Source organism: Xenopus laevis, chromosome 8L, assembly GCF_017654675.1.
Source record: "Xenopus laevis strain J_2021 chromosome 8L, Xenopus_laevis_v10.1, whole genome shotgun sequence".
Lineage (NCBI taxonomy): Eukaryota > Metazoa > Chordata > Amphibia > Anura > Pipidae > Xenopus > Xenopus laevis.
In genome coordinates, this window is record NC_054385.1 from 108,493,443 (window position 1) to 108,515,451 (window position 22,009).

At 41.7% G+C, this 22,009-nt stretch overlaps 1 protein-coding gene across 1 annotated transcript in view; it reads left to right on the forward strand.

Annotated features, from left to right (window-relative positions):
* The first annotated feature begins 261 nt into the window (after positions 1 to 261).
* Positions 262 to 22,009, forward strand: part of spint1.L (serine peptidase inhibitor, Kunitz type 1 L homeolog) — a 30,013-nt gene continuing 8,265 nt past the window's right edge. The window contains exons 1-5 of the mRNA XM_018231249.2: positions 262 to 1,260; positions 17,209 to 17,363; positions 19,061 to 19,223; positions 19,951 to 20,142; positions 21,035 to 21,070. Of these exons, the coding sequence (XP_018086738.1) occupies positions 861 to 1,260; positions 17,209 to 17,363; positions 19,061 to 19,223; positions 19,951 to 20,142; positions 21,035 to 21,070 (946 nt within the window). The 5' untranslated portion in view covers positions 262 to 860. The remainder of the gene's footprint in view (positions 1,261 to 17,208; positions 17,364 to 19,060; positions 19,224 to 19,950; positions 20,143 to 21,034; positions 21,071 to 22,009) is intronic.

Here is a 22,009-nt window from a genome sequence, read left to right on the forward strand (position 1 = left end):
CTGTCTGTTACAATGAAGGCTGCCAGGTGATGCTGGGAGTTTTAGTTTAAAAGTGACACAATATCTTACCCCCGCCCAAAAAAAAAACATTCCTCCAATTAAAATGGGTTTGGCCAGAATTGTTGTTTTCTTTCTTTCCTATGCATTTTCTCTTCCCAGATTGGTCACTGTCCTTTTCAGAGGAAAGACATTCCTCAGCCCCTGCCCCCTCCTCCCCGTCATCTTCCCTTGAATCAAAGGTAGAGGAAGGGATCTGCAGAGTGTAGAGTTTCACTTCCGGGCTCCTCCTTTCTCCCAGTCACAGGTAGGGTGCACACCTGGCTGGCAGGTGAGGAGTTAAAGGAGGAGAGCTACTGGGAAGCAACACCCACTCCAGTTTCATCTGAAACTTTCCCAGAAGGACACAAAGGGGAAGTTGCCTTCATGTTCTTGGCTTTAAGTTTTAGGCAGGGAAAGAAAACAATGGACTCCTACTGATTCTGGGATCTGTTTTATAGTGGAGATTTCCTGGCTCATCCACTGATTCTAAGGGGCAGAGCAGCGACCCAAGGACCAAGGGAAAGGAAACACTCCTTCACAGTGCGACCAATGGACCTATTTCTTTGCATATTCCTGGGATTTATTTGGAAATTAAAAGATTATCAAGGAGGCGCAAGTATTTTCTGAACTGAGATAAAAAGAAAGAAAACAGACTCAAACCCCCAGCAGCCTTGCTGATCTAACAATTTCAGGGTGTCTATTTCCCCTTTTGTCTGTGGTTACGTCTCATCTGTAAACCACTTGTACACCATTTCCTCCAGCACAGATATATAGAAACCCCACTTAGTGTGAGCTGAGCACTGGACTCTCTAATTGGCAGAATGGGCCACCTCCAGTCTTTGCTGGCACTTCTCTTTGTAGCAGCACGACTGGTTTGGTCAGACTCCGAAGGGCAGACCTGTCTGGACAACTTTACAAAAGGCTTTTACAACTTTGTGTTGGACCTGGACTATTCTGTGAAAAGTGGGGCAACGTTTCTGTCCTCCCCTCCCTTGCACAGTGGCAGAGACTGTATGATCGCTTGCTGTAGGACCCAAGGGTGTAACCTAGCCCTGGCCCAGGAGACGGACAATGGGGAGGACGTGATCAACTCCTGCTTTCTCATCAACTGCATCTATGAGCAGGAGTTTGTCTGCAAATTCATCAGGAAGCCTGGCTTCGTCAACTTTGTAACCATGGATGTTTATAACAAATATCAAGCGACGATGGAAAAGGAAGGGGGTAAATAATAATCTAGCCTGAGAAAGTGATTTTAAATGTATCCATAGAGGGGCAGTTCACCTTTAAATGATCTGTATTTGCATGTTGTCAAATGACATAATCTAATCCCTGTTGTAGCTGGTCTTTATTTTAGTTTTCAAGCTCCAAAATGAAGGTTCTTTTAAATATTCTTAGCAGGCCCAACCCTATCTTAAAGCTATTCATTGGTTGCTAGGGTTTGTGAATCTAGCGGCATCCAATGACCTCTACAAGTTGTTAACATTAGAAACCGTAGCAATTTAAATGTTAAGTCTCTGAATGAAACAAAAGGGTAACTAATCCCATATGCAACCCAGTTGTGATTGTAAAGTAAAGTACGGCTATCTACATATTCTATGGGGGGGGGGGGGTTGCCCCTTTAATTGAAGGCTTGTCACAAGTTGTGTTTGTGTATGAACCAGGATATTTGCTTTGCAACTTATTTCTACATTGATGTGTTTAAATTGTGATGTTTGATAAGATTTCCCCTAGCAAACTATGGCTTAGCTGCTTCATCGTTATGTAAATCCTCAAAACCGTTGCTGCTTTGCAGTCGTTTGTAAATATCATGTGCGTTACTTTAGGGCTAATGGCACTTCTAGCAATGAAAATTATTTTCCTATGGTACTATTTTCCATGCTAAAAGCAAATTTTAAATATTCTACTGGTTGTTTCATATGATCCTCACAGATATCCCAAATGTAATTCTTGGCATGCAGGCAGAGTTTAACATATCTCCCAACTGTCCCGTTTTTCACAGGACAGTCCCGATTTTGACAGCTCATCCCGCAGTCTCAGATTGTTACTGAAATGTCCTGACCTTTTCTTTGATCTCCTGCACTGAACAGCCAGAAAAAGATACATTTCTAAAACGTACTTAGCTTTTGGCAGAGAGCCCAGAATAAGTGGGGATGCACTTAGATACATTCGTAACAATTTAAGATACACAAAGATACAATTGTAACTATTAAGTTAATCAGGTCTCTTGGGAAAACTGTGAGTTGCAGCTTAAAGGAGAAACAGACCCTTAATAATAAAAAAAAACCCTACCCCGCTACCCTACATAGACCCTCCCTCCCTCCTCCCCCCCCCAGCCTAGCTGCCCCCCTGGGCAAATGCCCCTAACTCTTTTCTTTCCCCTCAGTGCAGATTCTGGCCAGCGGAGTTCATGGGCATCTTCAGCCGATTCGGTAATCTTCAGAATGAGACCGGCGCTCCAGCAATCTTCGTGAGTTTCGGCACAACTGCAACATAATTACTCCAACTGCGCATACTCCGCTTCACCAGTCTCATTCCAAAGATTACTAAAGAGAAGAAGATGGCTGCCGTGAACTTTGCTGGACAAAATCTGCACAGAGGGGTAAGTAAAGAGTTAGGAGCTATTGCTGGGGGGGCAGCTAGGCTGTGGGGGGGAGGGTCTATGTAAGCTAGGGGGGGTATGGGTTTTTTTTATTAAGGGTTTGTTTCTCCTTTAAAGGGCAATTCACCTTCATTAGCAAATCTGTTATAACACCTAAAACCTGACACTAAAACCCCCAGAATTGTGTTCAAACTCTCCATAACCTGCCAAATTTTGTAAAATGGACATGGTAATTAGTGTGTGTGGCCATAAAATGGGTGTGGTCCAAATTTTTCGCAATGCTACAAAGCTTTTTCTCCCTCTCTCTATGTTGGGAAGTATGGTAAACTGGCCAAACATACCCAGATGGGGTTATATAGTGTGGCCTATTTCCATTGATTGGCTGAAATAAAGTAAAGAGAAGCCATAGCTCTACAACTCCTTGTTAATTTAAACTATTCTGTGTGGACCCTGGGCTGATCAGACTACTGTTAAGATTGGGCAGTATGTGGCCTACTTTAGGGCAATGGCGTGTACTTACTTCCATATTTCCACGTTTGACTCACGAGCGCACCGGCAGAGTCGAGGGGCTTAACAATGTAGGGCCTATGTATTCTGCTGTGTAAAACGAAATTATACAGAACAAAGGTGTAAAAAGCTGTGTTAAAGGAGAAGGAAAGGTTCAAACTAAGTAAGCCTTATCAGAAAGGCCAATCTAAATACACCAGTAAACCCCCAAAGTAATGTTCCTCTGAGTCCCCTGTCAAAAGAAACACAGCATTTCTTTCCTTCTATTGGGTACACACGGGCTTCTGTATCAGACTTCCTGCCCACAGCTTAAACCTTATTGCCCTGGGCAAGAGCATGCTCAGTTTGCTCCTCTCCCCCCCCCTCCTCCCTTCTCTACTGTAATCTGAGCCCAGAGCAGGGAGAGACTCAGGCAGGAAGTGATGTCACACCACATTAATACTGCAGCTCCTATCCTAAACAAACAGAGAGTTTCTAGAGCATTTTACTCAGGTATGGTAAAACATTCTACAGAATAAATATAGCATTCTAGCTTGCACTATTGCAGCTAATCTATTGGCAATAAAATGCCTCCGTAGCTTTCCTTCTCCTTTAAATAAATGGAGAATTTAATTTATGCCATGCGAACGCCAGATTTGCCGCCATTATTTTACACTGCTTCTGGTGGAAGTTGCTCAAAGAAAAAGCATGTTAAAGATGGCAGAATTTTTACACCATTTTTTATACAGCAATGCCTGGCGATGTGTGATGAATTATTCCTTAATTGTTTACACCACATAATAAATATGTCCCTAGTGTTTCGTTTGCTGTCCAGCAAGTTGGAAATTGCCATGTGTGCCATTGCCCAAATGGCTTGGAGATTAACATATCATCGAGCTGGTTTATTCATCTCAAGGTAATGAATTTCTACCCCCCATCTTTCCCCACTATATGCAGAAGAGTCTTGCCCATGTTTGGTTCCGGCAGACCTGAGCTAAACCTGGACCTGCTGACCAGTGGCCAATTTGTGAATCTGTATTTAGAGCAATATTTGATTAAATCGGCTTTAGTTGGCAAGTGGTTTAAAGTCTTGTGACATCACAAGGGAACTACTTGTCTTTTTTTTTCCTTTTTTAAATCTAATTATAAGCAACATTACAATATAAAGAAATTGAGTTATTTGCAAATGTAATGCTATTGTAAATCAGCTGAATTTTGCTATGTTATATCAAACAGAACCAGCAGTGCAGAGAATAAAAAGAGACAGACACATTTCATATTTCAGTAGCAGATTTACAAATAATTTATTTCCCTTTTACTGATGATGGGTGTTGTTCTATTGGTTGTTAGAGCTTACAGTATTGAGTAGAGCCTCTCTAATAGATTAAAAGCCATATCATTGCTTAAGCACATTTGTTAGTAACTTTTATCAAGGTGCGGGAATATTTACATAGATAATTTGCCAGTAGTTATAACATGCCCTTTCTCATATGAATGGTACATATTTATAGCTTGATGGTAGCATGCCATACTGGAAAAAATAATTGATAAATTTGTTTATTCTATTTCCCCTTTTCCCCCAGGCTTTTATATGTCGTAATTGATATAAGTGATTGGGCCAGGTTGCTGGTTCCTGCATGCAATGGCATCATTTTGCTTGTGTCTATACATGTGTGTTGTGTAACACACTCTTAGAAAGTATTGGTGCTAAATACCAATTAAAGAGGTGATTCACCTTTAGATTAACTTTTAGTGTGCTATAGATATTCATATTCCGAGACAATTTGCAATTGGTTTTCATTTCTAGATTTTTTTTTTTTTGTGGTTATTAAACTTTTTGTTAAGCAGGTCTCTGATTTGCTATTTCAGCAGTTATCTGGTTGCTAGGGTCTTATTTACCCTAGCAACAAGGCAGTGATTTGAATGAGATCCTGGAATATCAATAGGCAAAGGACTGTATAGGAAGATAAGCAATAAAAATAACATCAACAATAACATTGCAGCATCGGAGACAAATCGTTTTTTGTCTGCCAGGGGCTCCCACCCCATCTGAAAGCTGAGGCACAAAAAAGACACATAATTAGGGCAGAGACAGACAAAGCCTCTGCTTTGGGCGTCTAATCTCCCCATTGGCTTGAATCACAAGGAAATTTGGCCGACTTCGGAATACAAAACGCTCCGAGTGCCATCCTGCCAGCATTTTAGAATCTAGCCAGCAAGGAGGTAGTTCAGGGAGATTAGTCGCCCGAAGAAGAGGCGATTTGTTGTTGTAATCTCCTAAAATCTTCTCATCTGTCTCTGCCGTTAAACATACTATAAAAGATAAATAATGATGACCAGTTGCATAGGAAGGAATGGGATATTCTATAACATAATAATACAATTAAAGTGAACCAACCCTCTTTGGTTTTAGGCTTTTAGGACTACAATAATTACAAAAACAGAGATTTCTACTTGTTTAGCATAGGCATTTAACCTGGCATGCAGTAAAGATCCTTATGGCACTCTGTAAGTGAGACAAATGTTTTTTAAATGCAGGATATTTGCTTTGTCTTGGGCCCAACTGCTGACACACTTGTAGCCTTGCCCTGATCACCCAGTTATCCATATTGCTTTATCCTCAAGAAGCATACCACATCAGGCAGGAGGTCACTGAAGGGGACAACGAACCGACTGCTACTGGAACCTTTGGATTTCGTCTGACCAACAATGCCTAGCATTCCGAATCCGGGGAACTTGCACAAAGAAACACTGAGTGGATCAGAATAACAAGTTCCGTTTATTGAAGGTCAAACATAGTCTTATATAGGTTATAAGTAAAGACGTCCCAATATAGTGACGTATCAGCATAGTTATTAGCATAGTATATGTCTGTAATAGGTATATCCTTCAGGATGGACAAGATAGAAAAGAGACAAATATGTGCATGCACGTTAGCTAAGATATTTTGTCTGAGGCAAGCTGATAATATTGTTTATAGTACATGATGATACTTATGCAAGGTTGTCTAAGAAGAGACAGTACAGGGTCGTACAGAAAAACAAGTACAGAGGCCTACAAGGGTCGGCACCTAGGCATGTTAACCCTTCAGTCACCAGGCAACTTATTTGCCCATGTGCATCTAGCTTTAGCTCTCTTTTAATGAGGTTTCACATAAACATTTCTGTTGTACTCTGGGATTTCCTTAAATATTCATTTGAATGGGTTTGTTTTTGTGGGACTTGACCCAGAAAATATTTTCTATTGCACTGGTAATGGCGGCAATCGTGTCCAGATTTATTTACAGTAGCTTCGCAGGGAGTGACCAGGAGCAGCTTTCAAATCTCAAGCAAAGAAATGTGCTTCCCTGTTTAAAAAAATTGTTTAAAAAGCAACCGTTACAGTTTGACTTCTATAAATGGACATAATTATAGATTATACCTGTTTTTACATGAAGCTTCTGCTTGGTACACTAGAAAGTAGAGTTTGTGGCTGGAGTTGTGGTATCAATTCTGACTGCTTTGCAGCCCATATTGGGGTAGAGGTAGGTGAGCTGGCTCCAAGTTCCTGTTTACTATGACAAATATCTCTGGTGTGGTTATCTACCCTGTGGGCACTTCAAGCTGCATTTCACACACTTCCTGTATTGACAACATGTCTGTACCTGTTAATAATGGTCCCTGATTGAATCTTTGTGGGCTGCCCTTTAGATAGGGCTTAATCTCTACAGTGCGTGCATCACCCTATTATTGCAGTCACCACCTCCCCATCATCATGCTACCCTGTGGCTGTTAGCTAAATGTCACATTTGCCGTCATTTCAATTGGATTTCTGTGTTCTAAGAGATGCCCAGGTGTGCCTATGTTGCTGAGCCTGTACTTGGTCCTGTGGGCAGAGCTATTTGGTATTTGAGCCCAAAAAATAGATGCAGAAGGGATTTGGGTTCTCGCCACTTCTGAAACAGCTGATTTATTTCTACATGCACCAATAGAAGGCAAGAGTAAATTAGATCACGCAATGGTCCAATCTGGGGTTCTCAATAGACCCAAACAGCTGTGTAGTATGTCACAGAGCAAAGGTAAAATGACAGCTTCGGGTCCATTAAGATTCCAGGCCTCGAACAAGATGACTGGGAGGAGGCAATAGACAATGCTAACTCCTGTCTTATCTCACTTAAATATACAAGACAATACACCATCTCTATGTAACTCCCATCCAACTTAGGTAAACGGGACGAAATCCTGACAACTCTTGCCAGCAGCTGACTTCTTCCATTTGATATGGGAATGTCTTCTGGTTCCAGGTCATAGATTACCCGGCAGATAACTTGGACTTCCCACGGGTAATAGCCCCAACTACTTGCCTTCTAGCGATCATTGAGGCCATAATCCCTGCCAAACACACCAGGTTTTTTGAAGTCGTCCGAAGTTTTCTCGTCAGGCAACTACGGGCGACTTCAGAAAATGGATAGCTCTGAAGGCCATCCTGCCGACGATTTACATTTTAGCCGACGGGTAGCCAGGGGAGGCAGTTTGGGGAGATTAGTCGCCCTGAAGAAGAGGAGATTTGTCCCCTGGCGATTAATCGCCCCCAATCTACCTGTGTGCCCTGACCCTTGGGGTTGTAAAGGCGACTTCGGAAAATGAACTGCCGCGTGTGATTAGCGATGGCGTTTTTTCCTTTTAGCCGGAGCAAGAACAGGGAAGGCGTTTGGGGAGATTGGTCGCTGCAAAAACGAGGCGATTAGTCGCCAGGCGACCAAATCTCCCCAAAACGCCCTGTGTGGACTTACCCTTAGGGTATGAGAACAGTTAGTTAACAATGATGTCCCGCTCTTCAAACTCACATACAAAATCAGAGGCTCGCTCGAAAATTTGGTCTGGGGGCCATGGTGTGATATTGATCTCTTCTCTGAAGTAGGCTAGCCTGTGTACTTCCCATACACACAGTAAAAACGCCATTTACCCGATTCAACCTGGAATAAATGGTGACCTAAAGATTAGTGGGCAAAGACCACTTTTATTTGTGTCCATTTAACCCCCTCCCACATGAATTCAAGTGTTGCACTACTTTATGTGTTGACTTGTACTTCATATCTGACTTCACGTAATGCATATGGGTTGTTTTGTTGTGTGCTGTTTGTTTTATATGTTTAAAACAATAAAACTTCCCTTTAAAAAAAAAAATGACAGCTTCGGGGGTGGACATCATCATCATTTATTTATATAGCGCTGTCAAGATACGCAGTGCTTTACTGCAGTTATAGCAAACAGGGAATAAATGGTGGATAACAAACAAGGATTACAGAATACAATACGGTTAGAAGGACCTAGAGATTAGATTTTACAAGTTAAAAGGTTAGGGTACAATTGAGACATTAGGATTATATGAACATTTTGTCATTTTTGATACAACAATGATTAAGGTACATCGAATAAGCCTCTTTAAACAGATGGGTCTTTAAGGAGCGCTTGAAAGTTTGGAAAGAAGGAGAAAGTCTGACAGCCTGTGGCAGAGAGTTCCAGAGAAAAGCAGAAGCCAGAGAGAAGTCTTGTAGACGAGAATGGGCAGAAGTGATCAGATGAGAAGTGAGGCGAAGATCAGAAGCAGAGCGTAGGTTTCGTGAAGGAGTGTATTTGGAGATTAGAGATGAAATATAGGGAGGGGTTTCATTATTAAGGGCCTTAAATGTGAGTGTAAGTAATTTGAATTTGATTCTAGAAGAGATTGGGAGCCAGTGAAGGGACATACATATGGGAGCAGCTGATGTTGAGCGGCGAGCTAGATGAATGAGTCTAGCGGCCACGTTTAGAACAGATTGGAGTTGTGAAAGGTGACTTGTTGGAATACCTGTGAGAAGTAATTTGCAGTAATCAAGGCGGGAGATGATGAGAGACTGAATCTGTGTTTTAGTTGATTCTGAACTGAGATATGGTCGTATTCGAGCAACGTGGCGCAGTTGAATACGGCAAGATTTTGCAAGAGTTTGCATGTGTGGTGAAAAAGACAGATGAGAGTCTAAGATAACTCCTAGGCAGCGTGCCTGTGTGGTGGAATGAAAGGTGGTGTTGTTTACGGTGAGTGATATCTGAAGGACAGGGGAAGATCTTGGAGGAAATATAATGAGTTCTGTTTTAGAAAGGTTCAGTTTCAGGTGGCGCTGTGACATCCAGGAGGAGACAGCAGAGAGACAGTCTGTGACTTGGGAAAGGACAGAATTAGAAAGATCAGGAGTAGACAAGTAGAGTTGGGTGTCATCAGCATAAAGGTGATACTGAAGTCCAAATGACTGAATAAGTTTTCCTAGTGAAGTTGTATAGAGTGAGAACAGCAGGGGGCCAAGAACAGAGCCTTGAGGAACTCCAACAGAGAGTGGGAAAGTAGTAGAGTTAGAGAAGGAAACTTTAAAGGAACGGTCAAACAGATAAGATGTAAACCAACTGTGTCATAGGCTGCAGAGAGATCTAGAAGGATTAGAATGGAGTAGTGACCTTTAGACTTTGCCAATAGAAGATCATTGGTTACTTTGGTGAGTGCAGTTTCAGTCGAGTGTGATGGGCGGAATCCAGATTGCAAGGGGTCGAGGAGGGAGTTGTGAGTGAGATGCTGGATCAGGCTTTTGTAAACAAGCCTTTCTAGTAATTTGGATGCGAATGGAAGAAGGGAGACCGATCGATAGTTAGTGGGAGAGCTGTGATCAAGGGAAGGTTTTTTGAGGATAGGAGTGATTAGTGCTTTTTTGTATAATGATGGAAAGGTACCAGTAGAGAGTGAAAGATTAAATAGGTGGGTAAGTGCATCAGAGATTGGGTGGAGGAGGCGAGAGGGTATGGGGTCAAGGGAGCAGGTGGTGGGTATTGAGCAGGCTAGAAGTTTGCTAACTTCATCTAGAGTTGCAGGGGTGAAGGAGTGAAAAGTAGATGTGAGTGGACTGCACGTTGGCCTGAGATTGTTGTCGGGCGGTATGCTCAGCCTAATGAGATCGACTTTTTCATTAAAGAAATTAGCAAGGTCTTGGGCGGTAACATTAATAGGTGGAGGGGGGCATAGGAGTGAGTTAAATGTGGCAAACAGCTGCTGTGGTTTGGAGGACATAGTAGATATTAGATAAGAGAAGTATTGTTCTTTGGCTAATGATAGAGCTCGGTTATAGCAGGAGAGCATGAATTTGAAGTGGATGAAGTCAGGATCAGTTTGTGACTTTCTCCACCGTCGCTCAGCTGATCTACTACATCTTTCTCGATGCCGCATAGCTCTTTGAGATGTTTATCTATGACAATCTAGAAAGCAACATATAGTTAGATATCCAGATTATTTTCTGCTGTAAATGATGCCACTTCCTATTAAATATTTGGGTGATATTGTTAAATGCATTACAAGCCAGGTTAAATGGCATCATAATAAATTAAGATTATGGTACGGCTCAATATCTGGAGGTTGTACTTCTGTGTTGAAAGCCAGTAATTAATTTGATGTGAAAGAAAGGAATGTGTGAGAGATGAAGCGGGTTACTCAACTAAATGTGAGTCATGGCAGCAGGTGGCCTTACGCCAATGATGTGTGCCCTGCTTATGTGACGAGGAGGAGGGTGAGAAAGCCTTCTGTTTAAATAAAGGTTTGTTGGTTTCAAAATGGTATCAGGAACCTATGGTTTCTCTTATGATTTTTCCACAACTCAGGAACTAAGAGTATTTCTTAATCATTTCCTGTTGAGGTGGACTGACCTGGGATCTACCCTTGAGAGGGATCCTCTGGGGACACCTCCAATGTGATCCGGGCCATTCTTTACACAAAGCGAGTAATGGCAGGTTTTTCTTGTGTTTAGGCTCCATGGAAATGATCAGATTGCCTGTTGTGGCTCTTTGATTGAAGACCATGATTAAAAGAGTAATAATAATAAGGTAAGGAGGGCCCGGCCACGCCACACATCTGACTGACTTCAGGAAGGCATGGACATTTAAGGGGCCCCGGCCACCAATTTTCTCATAATGTGGGGGGGGGGGGGGCCTGGCCACTAACTTTGGCAACCAATTTTTTTTTCTCATGTGGGGTCCTAGCCACCAATATTTTTTAATGGGGGGGACCCTGGCCACAAATGTTTTTCTATGGGGGCCCTGACCACCAATATCTTTTTATTTTTTATTAACATGTGGGAACCCTAGCCACCAATATTTTTTTTTTGTTTTTTTACTGTGTGGTGGGGGGCGGACCTGTAGGTGGGGCTTGCGGCGGCAGCCCAGGGGGCCCAGGAAATGTTGTCGTATGGGGCCCTGCGATTTCTAATGGCAATCCTGAACACAATAGTCGGAACACTAATTCTTGCAGCTCTCTCTAAAGGAGGCCATAGACGCACCCATAATATTGTATGAAATACATTTTCGTACAATATTCAGTGCATGTATGGTGGGAGACAAGTCGACTGATATCCGCCGAAGACTGGATATCAATTGACTCGTTGATCAGGCTGGCCGGGAAATTTTGATTGGGCGCCTTTGAAGGCGCCCAAACATCGGCCACTGAATCGTCAGATTTAAGTAGAATTCTATTGTTTTTACCTGTTTATCTGACAACTCAGCTCTACACGTTCAGTGAGTTTGCGATTGATCCCTTTGCCACTACAACACAAGATACATGATTGCTTACCTTCACTGATACAGTAGGTGTGGTATATAGGAGCCCTGCAGTCTGTACCTGCAGGGTATTTTATTGATGTATAAGTATTGCCTTCAGGCAAGTGAACTGTAATGATCTGTAAACACACAGAACAATGGTCAGTGCACATTCCCTGGCTCTTGGTCTTGTTGTGCCTTGTCCCCTCCCCCCATTCCCTATTCCAAACTGTGACACTGGACACCAAGGGAAGACCAAAAAAGTGGCAGGGGGTATAGCCTATATAATATAGTGTGTTCTGGCTATAACTAGTGGAACTTTTTGTGAGAGTATTCTGTGTGTCTGTGATGCAATGACAGGTCTCTGGTTGGTAGGTGTGTTTGATCTGTTAAAGGGGAACTATTGTGAAAATGAAAATTTAATATAGGCTTCGTCATACTGAAATAAGAAAGTTCTAAATACAATCAGTTAAATATTCTGCATGGTTTCTGAAATAATCAAGTTTATCTTCGCTATTTTTCTCTCAGCATCTGTTTCTCTTCATTCTGTTTTTATGCAGGAGATTAGTGTGAGATATTCATTGACCATTAGATCCAATATATCTTATAGGGGGGCTCCTTTTGCCTAGAAGATGTATTAGAGCTCACTCAAATAACAGATTCCAGAACAAACAACATCTAACAAAATAACTGCCTTTTGCACAAATTATGCATGTAGAGAGACAGGATTTCTGGTGATTTTAATAGAGTGAGCTCTAATAGATCTTCTAGGCAAAAGAGCCCCCCTATAAGATATATTGGATCTAACTGTCAATGAATATCTGACACCCAACTCCTGCATGAAGACAGACTGAAGAGGAACAGATGCTGAGAGAGGGATAATAAAGATAAACTTGATTATTTTAGAAACGGTGCAGAATTTTTAATAGTGTATTTAGAAAGCGTATTATTTCAGTATGAAGCTTATATTATATTTTCATTTTTGCATTAGTTATTACTTTTTGTGTTTTGGACCTAGTTGACCTAGTTTCCAATTTAACTTTGTCCTATTTGTTTCCAGTTTAGATTTGTCCTTTATTTGGCTGGCTCTGGGCTGAGCATGCTGGGAAAATACAAGAGTCCTCTGCACTGAGCATGCTGGGAGCCAGCATTCAACAGCCGCTGGGAAATATGAGTCTAACAATAGCTTTATAATATCTATCCCAGCTGTCTTTGACTTTGTAATTATTTGCAAACATTTCACTTTATGTGTGTGTTTTGCACATCAATGGACAGTGTACAGGTTGTTTATAAATGTTAGACAGGTGAGTGAAAACACAGCATTAAACAGAAATATGCCCTTAAATTCTTCGCATAACAAACAAGTCACTGGGTGTCCCCCCCCCCCCCTCAGTTCTGCCTCGAAGGTAACATGTAGGGAATGTTGTAACAAGTGAGAGATTTGCACTAGGTCTTGCAACTCATAGGAACCAATGAGATGTTTGCTTTCAAACAACAGACCAGTGAACACTACCTTCTAATTCTGGTTGTTACGGGTTACTAGAACTGGGACAGACACTGGACCTGTGATTACATTGCGGCCCGTAGTTGCATAGCAATATATTCAACAAACCGGTTGTGGGTGGTCAGAACCACAGGCAAAGCTACAGTAAGCTGAATCTATGCAGCCTATCAGGTGCTTGCGGTGTGTTGGGAGGAGAGCCTGCTGCATGTTACTGCTGACTTAGTATGGCTGTATGGCACCCGTTTAGGTCCATTTCTATATGCAGAAGTTAGACATTGAAATTGCAGGGATTGGGAAAGGGTTAGGTCTGTAATTTTAGGACAAATACTTTACCTGTATCTGATGCTTTCATGTTTCAATATACAATGGCATAACTACTACCAAGTAGGCATGGGTGCTGGATGTCCACCAGGTCCTCCCCCTCCAAAAGCTTGGACAGCCTTCTTTGACGCATGTGCAGATTCGCTCGTGATGAGATGCCATTGCATCTCCTGTGGGCCCCAAGGGTATGTGGGCCCAGGTGCAGTTGCTCCCCTGGTAGTTATGCCACTGTCAAGATATTTGCAAGTGCAGATACAACTTGGCTAGAGCCCTCTACTATTTTTGTGAATCAAGAGGCCATTACAATTTGACTAAATCCGGTTTGTGGTTTTCCTTTATACATTAATCAGGTGAATCTATCTCTATTATTAAAGGTCTGACTGGTTGGAATGGAAATCTGTGGTGGTGCCATGTAGCACCTATATTCATAGATCTACCCCCTGTTTGAAAAACTTTTATAGGCAGTGGAGTTCCACGCTATCATTGAGCCCCCATGCAAAACATCTTTAGAGGGGCCCAGGTTGCACATAGTCTTCTGCGCTTTTTACATCCTGCGTCATCACAGCAACTGGATGCCATGGTTTCTCTGTCTGCTTGGTGAAAGCTCCCTTTATTGTGCATGCACCACTTCTTGTCAGGGCTACTGTACTTGGTCTTGAGTCTTGGTCGCAAATTTACTAAAGGGCAAAGTGCCCGTCACTAGCAAGAATTCGCCATAAATCCAATCGCCAATTTACTATCAGGCGTAGAGGACAATTGCTAGAGAGAGAGAGAGAGTACGCTGCTAACAAAGTTTCTCACTTTTATGCCAGACTAGCTTTTGCTCAGGCGAATGAGTTAGTTACATAGTTACATAGTTAAATTGGGTTGAAAAAAGACAAAGTCCATCAAGTTCAACCCGTCCAAATGAAAACCCAGCATCCATACACACACCCCTCCCTACTTTCACATAAATTCTATATATCCATACCTATACTAACTATAGAGTTTAGTATCACAATAGGCTTTGATATTATCTGTCCAAGAAATCATCCAAGCCATTCTTAAAGGCATTAACTGAATCAGCATCACAACATCACCCGGCAGTGCATTCCACAACCTCACTGTCCTGACTGTGAAGAACCCCCTACGTTGCTTCAAATGAAAGTTCTTTTCTTCTAGTCTAAAGGGGAGGCCTCTGGTACGGTGATCCACTTTATGGGTAAAAAGGTCCCCTGCTATTTGTCTATAATGTACTTGTAATGTGTAATCATGTCCCCTCGCAAGCACCTTTTTTCCAGAGAAAACAACCCCAACCTTGACAGTCTACCCTCATAATGTAAGTCTTCCATCCCTCTAACCAATTTAGTTGCACTTAGTCTCTGTACTCTCTCCAGCTCATTTATATCCCTCTTAAGGACTGGAGTCCAAAACTGCACTGCATACTCCAGATGAGGCCTTACCAGGGACCTATAAAGAGGCATAATTATGTTTTCATCCCTTGAGTTAATGCCCTTTTTTATGCAAGAACTTTATTTGCTTTAGTAGCCACAGAATGACACTGCCCAGAATTCGACAACTTGTTATCTACAAAAACCCCTAGATCCTTCTCATTTAAGGAAACTCCCAACACACTGCCATTTAGTGTATAACTTGCATTTATATTATTTTTGCCGAAGTGCATAACCTGCATTGATCAACATTGAACCTCATTTTCCAGTTTGCTACCCAGTTTTCCAATTTAGACAAATCACTCTGCAAAGTGGCAGCATCCTGCATGGAACCTATAGTTCTGCACAATTTAGTATCATCTGCAAAAATAGAAACAGTACTTTCAATGGCCACCTCCAGGTCATTAATAACCAAGTTGAAAAGCAAGGGACCTAGTACAGAGCCCTGCGGTACTCCACTAACAACACTGGTCCAATTAGAAAATGTTCCATTTACCACCACTCTTTGTAGTCTATCTAGCCAGTTCTCTATCCAGGTACAAATACTATGTTCCAGGCCAACATTCCTTAATTTAACCAGTAACCTTTTGTGTGGCACTGTATCAAATGCTTTAACAAAGTCTAAGTAAATCACATCCACTGCCATCCCAGAATAACTGATAAGATGAAGCAACATCCTCCTCAAGCTTTTGTCAGTGACATCATATCCTGTATGCTGAAAAGTCGTAAAAAGTTATAACTCTGGCTTTTTTTAATATTTTAATTTAAAAAAAAAAGGTTAACGTTTTAAAGTTAAAAGTTTAAAAAAAAAAAAAAAAAAAAAAATATATATATATATATATATATATATATATATATATATATATATATATATATATATATTTAACTAATAAAGACCTATATATGACCTATATGTAACCCGCCCTATTTAAATTGACCTAAGCGTGATTGTGTTAACAAAGTTTCGCTAGGCAGACGTCTGACAAAGTGGTGTGAAGTGTGGCGGAGCCTTTCCGAGGCGAAAATTTGCCCTTTAGTGAATTTCCCCCTTGGTCTGTGCAAGAGTAACAGTGGCAATTTTTAACTAATAGACTCACTTTTATGTTTTAGTTTTTTTTTTTAAAGTATTGTGCTGCCACTGTGCCACAAGTAAACTTTCAAAATAAGGCATTTTATGAGTACTGCTGAACTTATTGGAGATATGTTTTTCTACTGAATCCTGATGTTTAACTGACCTTTCTTGTCCTTTAATAAGAGATACTAGTGCGTACTCAATCTGCGTAATAAATTCTATTGTGTTTATGGAAAACTCTAAAATGATTGAAAACAAAGAGATACTAGTGAGAAAACTAGTAGAAACTAGTAACTTAGCAAGGAAATGGAAACTACACTATAGCAGTTTTAAAATAAGCATTATTTGATTATATCATATCATTAATATTTGATATTATTACTAGGGATGCACCGAATCCAGGATTCGGTTCGGGATTCGGCCTTTTTCAGCAGGATTCGGATTCAGCCAAATCCTTCTGCCCGGCTGAACCGAATCCAAATCCTAATTTGCATATGCAAATTAGGGGCAGGGAGGGAAATTGCGTGACTTTTTGTCAGAAAACAAGGAAGTAAAAAATGTTTTCCCCTCCCCACCCCTAATTTTCATATGCAAATTATTGCATATGCAAATTAGGGTTCGGATTCAGTTCGGTATTCAGCTGAATTTTTCGTGAAGGATTCGGGGGTTCGGCCGAATCCAAAAAGGTGGATTCGGTGCATCCCTAATTATAACTTGCTCTAGTTTTACATGAAATAATTAAGAAAAGTGCATTTTGGGTTGATCGTATCCCCAGAATTCTAATGTTTGGTAATCAACTTGTTATGTTGCAGGTCATGACTTCTGATTATTATAATTTTTTAAGACATATAAAAAGTGAAAATTAAAAAATAAAATGTAAAGTTGCCTTTCCGGACCTTTGGCCTCTTTAACTGAAAACAATCCTAGAAAGTGCAGAAAATAATCCAAAGGGTATTCTTGGTATTTTATATTGGAATGGGACCCACAAAGATCCCCAGTTCCTTGCTTTTCTATACAGTCTACAATTGCAGATGAAGTAATGTGTGAACATGAATATAATTGGAATGTATTGTAGTTTGCATTTACCTTGCCGCCCTAATGTACAACTGTGTGGGATATGTTGGCAGGAGAATAATAACTCCATTGTGTTCCTGTTGTTTTGTCTCTAGAGGACGATCCTCCTCCTATTGCAAGGGCAGGCCCTGATGTTAAAACCCAACCTTTACAGACAGTTTTCTTGACTGGCATTGAGAGCTTTGATAGGGAGGAGATTGTCAGCTATGAATGGAGCCTTCTTCATGGAGACCCTTCTGTGGTTTATGGGGTAAGTTTTGAGTGGCATTTGTGACCCTGCTTAAAAGGATTGGTAACATCAAAATAAAGTTATTAGTTTGCCCTCACGTGCTATTTTTCTATCCTGTACATTTAAAAATCTTTTCTGGACAGCCACAGTACTTTCTTTTTTTTTTTTTTTTTAGTTTAGTTATGTTTGACACTACTGTATGCAGTCATCTTTATATCTTGTTAATTCAGTTCATTCGGTTCACTAACCCACATATGTATGAACTGATTCCAAATGTCCTACCAGAAAAGCGAATAGCATAGGAGATAGCAATAATAGTCTCTAGGGACTGTGGGATCACAGGTATAGTAGGTAGCGATGGTGTCTATAGTAACAGTGCGGATAATAGTCTTTAGGGACTGTGGCTGTGGGATAGCAGGTATAGTAGGGAGAGATGGTGCCTATAGTAACAGTGGGGATAATAGTCTCTGGGAAGGGACCGTGACTGTGGGATAGCAGGTATAGTAGGGAGAGATGGTGCCTATAGTAACAGTGGGGATAATAGTCTCTGAGAATGGACCGTGACTGTGGGATACCAGGTATAGTAGGGAGAGATGGTGCCTATAGTAACAGTGGGGATAATAGTCTCTGGGAAGGGACCGTGACTGTGGGATACCAGGTATAGTAGGGAGAGATGGTGCCTAAAGTAGCAGCTGGATAATCGTCTCTGGGAAGGGACTGTGACTGTGGGATAGCAGGTATAGTAGGGAGAGATGGTGCCTATAGTAACAGTGGATAATAGTCTCTGGGAAGGGACTGTGACTGTGGGATAGCAGGTATAGTAGGGAGAGATGGTGTCTATAGTAACAAGTGGGATAATAGTCTCTGGGAAGGGACTGTGGGATAGCAGGTATAGTAGGGAGAGATGGTGCCTATAGTAGCAGTGGGATAATAGTCTCTGGGAAGGGAGTGTGACTGTGGGATAGCAGGTATAGTAGGGAGAGATGGTGCCTATAGTAGCAGTGGGATAATAGTCTCTGGGAAGGGACTGTGGGATAGCAGGTATAGTAGGGAGAGGTGGTCTCTATAGTAATAGTGGAGATTAGTGATGGGCGAATCTCTCCCGTTGCACCTCGCCGAAAAATTTGACAATTCCGATGCTGGCAACAATTCTCCCATTAAAGTCAATAGGCGCCTAGAATTGTCGCCGGTGAAGTTTTTTGCGGCAATGTAGCAAATCTATTCCCTGGCAGCGAAGCGAGTAAATTCGCAGCGAATTCGTTCCTGTTGAATAAATTCGCCCATCACTAGTGGGGATAATAGTCTCTGGGAAAGAACTGTGACTGTGGGATAGCAGGTATAGTAGAGAGAGAGGTGGTGCCTATAATAACGGTGGGGATAATAGTCTCTGGGAAGGGAGTGTGACTGTGGGATAGCAGGTATAGTAGGGAGAGATGGTGTCTATAGTAACAGTGGGATAATAATCTCTGGGAAGGGAGTGTGACTGTGGGATAGCAGGTATAGTAGAGAGAGGTGGTGCCTATAGTAGCATTGGGATAATAGTCTCTGGGAAGGGACTATGGCTGTGGGATAGCAGGTATAGTAGAGAGAGAGATGGTGCCTATAGTAGCAATCTGAATATTACCCTAAATCTCACTTTAACTGACTCTTAGCCTGAACTTGAGAAAGCTCTGTTTTAAGAGAATTTCTTAATGCCATCTGTGTTACTGTTACTGTAGGAGATACCAGCAGAAGATTCACAAGCAGATGTGTCACATTCCATAGAGGTCACAAACCTGTACCCTGGACAGTATACGTTCCAGTTGGTTGTCACAGACAACGCAAACCAGCAGAGCTCCACTACTGTCACCATCACAGTACTGTCAAAGCAAGAGACAGAGGGTGAGTGTGATCCTGGTTTCAATCTGGGAGAGGAAAATGTTTTCTCATAACTAGAGATAATGATCCCATACCATGAGTAATTCAGAGAACAGGGTGAGGTAGGGTCAGATGACAATATTAAGGAATGCAATGGGTATGGAACAGGGATTGTCACCATTCACTTTTGGATGTGGGCTTTAGGATGTGGGATTGGCGGTTTCTTAGCACCCTAAGCTGGCCCTATTGATTTCTGCCTGATGTGACCACTTACTGAGCTATATCAGGCTGATCTGATCATGGAACTGTAGGCCAACTATTGGATCATACAGAGGCACTCCTGAAGGCCAAGTTTGCATCTTATATCAAACTGTGTATGGCCACCTTTTGGTGCCAGAACATAAATGGATGGCACCTTGTGGCAGATGAATACCTCTTGATGGAGGGTAGTACCCGACTTAAGCTTGCAGGTGCCCAATGCAAACCTGTCTGCTCATCTCCTCAGATAGACTCAAAACCCTTCCACTCTGTGCATGACTCAAACATTGTATTCCCTTAACTTAGAGTTGGGCCGAAACTTAGAGTTGGGCTGAAACTAGGGAAGGCAGAAGTGTGTGCCCAACACCTTCTTACAATTGTGCATGCTTTTCTGCCCACCATTATTTCTGGCCCTGATGGAGGGCAGGTCTCTGTTGAGGATATTAAGTAATTGATCCTTTTCACCTTTGCCATGTCTTCTGTTTTGTTTCAGAACACTGCTTCGCTCCATACAAAGTGGGCCGATGTCGGGGTTCCTTTACTCGCTGGTATTATAATCCAGAGGCAAATGAATGCTTGGAATTTATATACGGAGGTTGCAAACCAAACAAGAATAACTACCTCAGAATAGAGGATTGCCGGCAAACCTGCATGAATAATTCGGCTGAGACACCTTTAACAGGAGGTATAATGGTCAGGGGGTCAGTTATAGTTAGCTAATAAAGAATTTGCAGTGGTACCCAGAGCACTGTTATGTAAACGCTTACACTCCCCAGCACTTGTATATAGTTATTGTCCATGAATGGAATGGAAACTAGTTCTTACATGGTAAATTTTAGAAAACTGCTTTACCAACATACAAATTTGTAGTATTGTGTCCCTGTCAAATCACAGATGGGGCATAGAACTGATACAGGCTGGAAGGCATTTAACACTTCTTTATAGTTAGGGCACAGTGGATAATAAGCCCAGGAGCACCAATAGTGTGGCAGAGGGGGGCCCTGAAAAAGCAAAGGATCATTCACTGGTCACATAAAGGAATGGAGAGTAGTGATGGGACCCATGGATCAGGCAGTTTTGGGTCGACTTCTGCACAAAGTTTGCTGGCTGCAGAAGGGTATGGGGTATGGGGTGGATGCAGGCTTAAGTGCACAACCTCCTAGTGCCCAAATTCCCCCAAATGTGCTCCTTTTTATATACTGGCGCAAACATGCCCTGACCCTTTCTGTGACATCAAAGCGGGGAGGGTCCAGTGCAGTTATATAAATAGGAGCTCACAGTGGGTTCTTGGGGGTCTAGGGTAGTTTGCGTGAAATCCTCAACCTGCACATCACTAATGGGGAGTGGACAGGGTTTGGGTGGATCTCAAAGAAGGGGCATTTATTTTCAAGGAGGCCCCCAAAAAAAACCCTAAAATCTTCAGGTTTGATGGTACTTTTATACTACTGTCATGAATCTTATGGCCGATGGAACTAGGTTGTAAATAATAATTTGCATTCAGTCTGTCCTATTTTATTGGCAGACAATCCAATACTTAATGGAAGAATTAAATCCCTGCTTTTCCTTTCTTTATACAGAACATTCTGGCAAGTCTGGCAGACGACTGCATCCAGGTATGTTCTATGAACCATTACAAACCCATTTTGTGGGTTTTTTTTGTGCATATTTTGAAACATATGTTTATGTCCAGCATTTGGTTAGATCACTGTCTAGTCCGATCCTTGTTCATAGCCATAACAATTGATAATATGTCAGCTCCATGTTATAGTGTTGGAATGGGATTGGAGATTTTAGATAGATTTTAGAATTAGAGATCTTTAAATGGCAAATCGACCCCAACATAAATATTTGCCTAATACATTTCCAATGTTTTTAAAAATTTTCAGTGCTTTTAAAGATTAAATTGCTATTGAAAGCAGCATTTGCTTAACCCCTGGTTGTTCTTTTAAACAATGTTGCAAATATCTTAGTTCCCCGCAAAATACAGGAGTGTCATCTTTTAAATTGTTTTAATTGATATCTACAGGTGTATTAAAACCCCTGAACTGTAGGAAAATTAAAGCTTAAAGGGGATGTAAAGGCAAAAAAATGAAATCGCATTTTTACTTTCTTTGATTTAAAAAAGAAATCTACAGTATCTCCAATATAATTTAATAAAAAATGTGTACTGTTTTTATAATAAACCCAGGGCCGCTTTTGTCATGAGGCAAGGTGAGACCCTTGCCTCAGGTGGCAGCGAGCGACCAGTTACAAGGAGCGGCAAAAAGCTGCCTCTTGTAACTTTAAGAGCTGAACTTCCATTGAGCTTAATGCACTAGCGATACTGCCCCCTTAGACCCGCTCCAAGCGCGGAGCGGGAGAGGAGGGTGGCGGCATCTTTTCTGCACAATGGTACAGTAATATTATATTACATGGTAGTACATCCCACCCCATAGTGAGGTAACAGAGCTACAGTTTCCAGTTAAATTGCATTCAAGGCAGTTAATGCACACATGGGGCAGACGTTGACCAAATTGTTGTGTGACAGGGGCAGACTCATAAGCCTCTTGTTG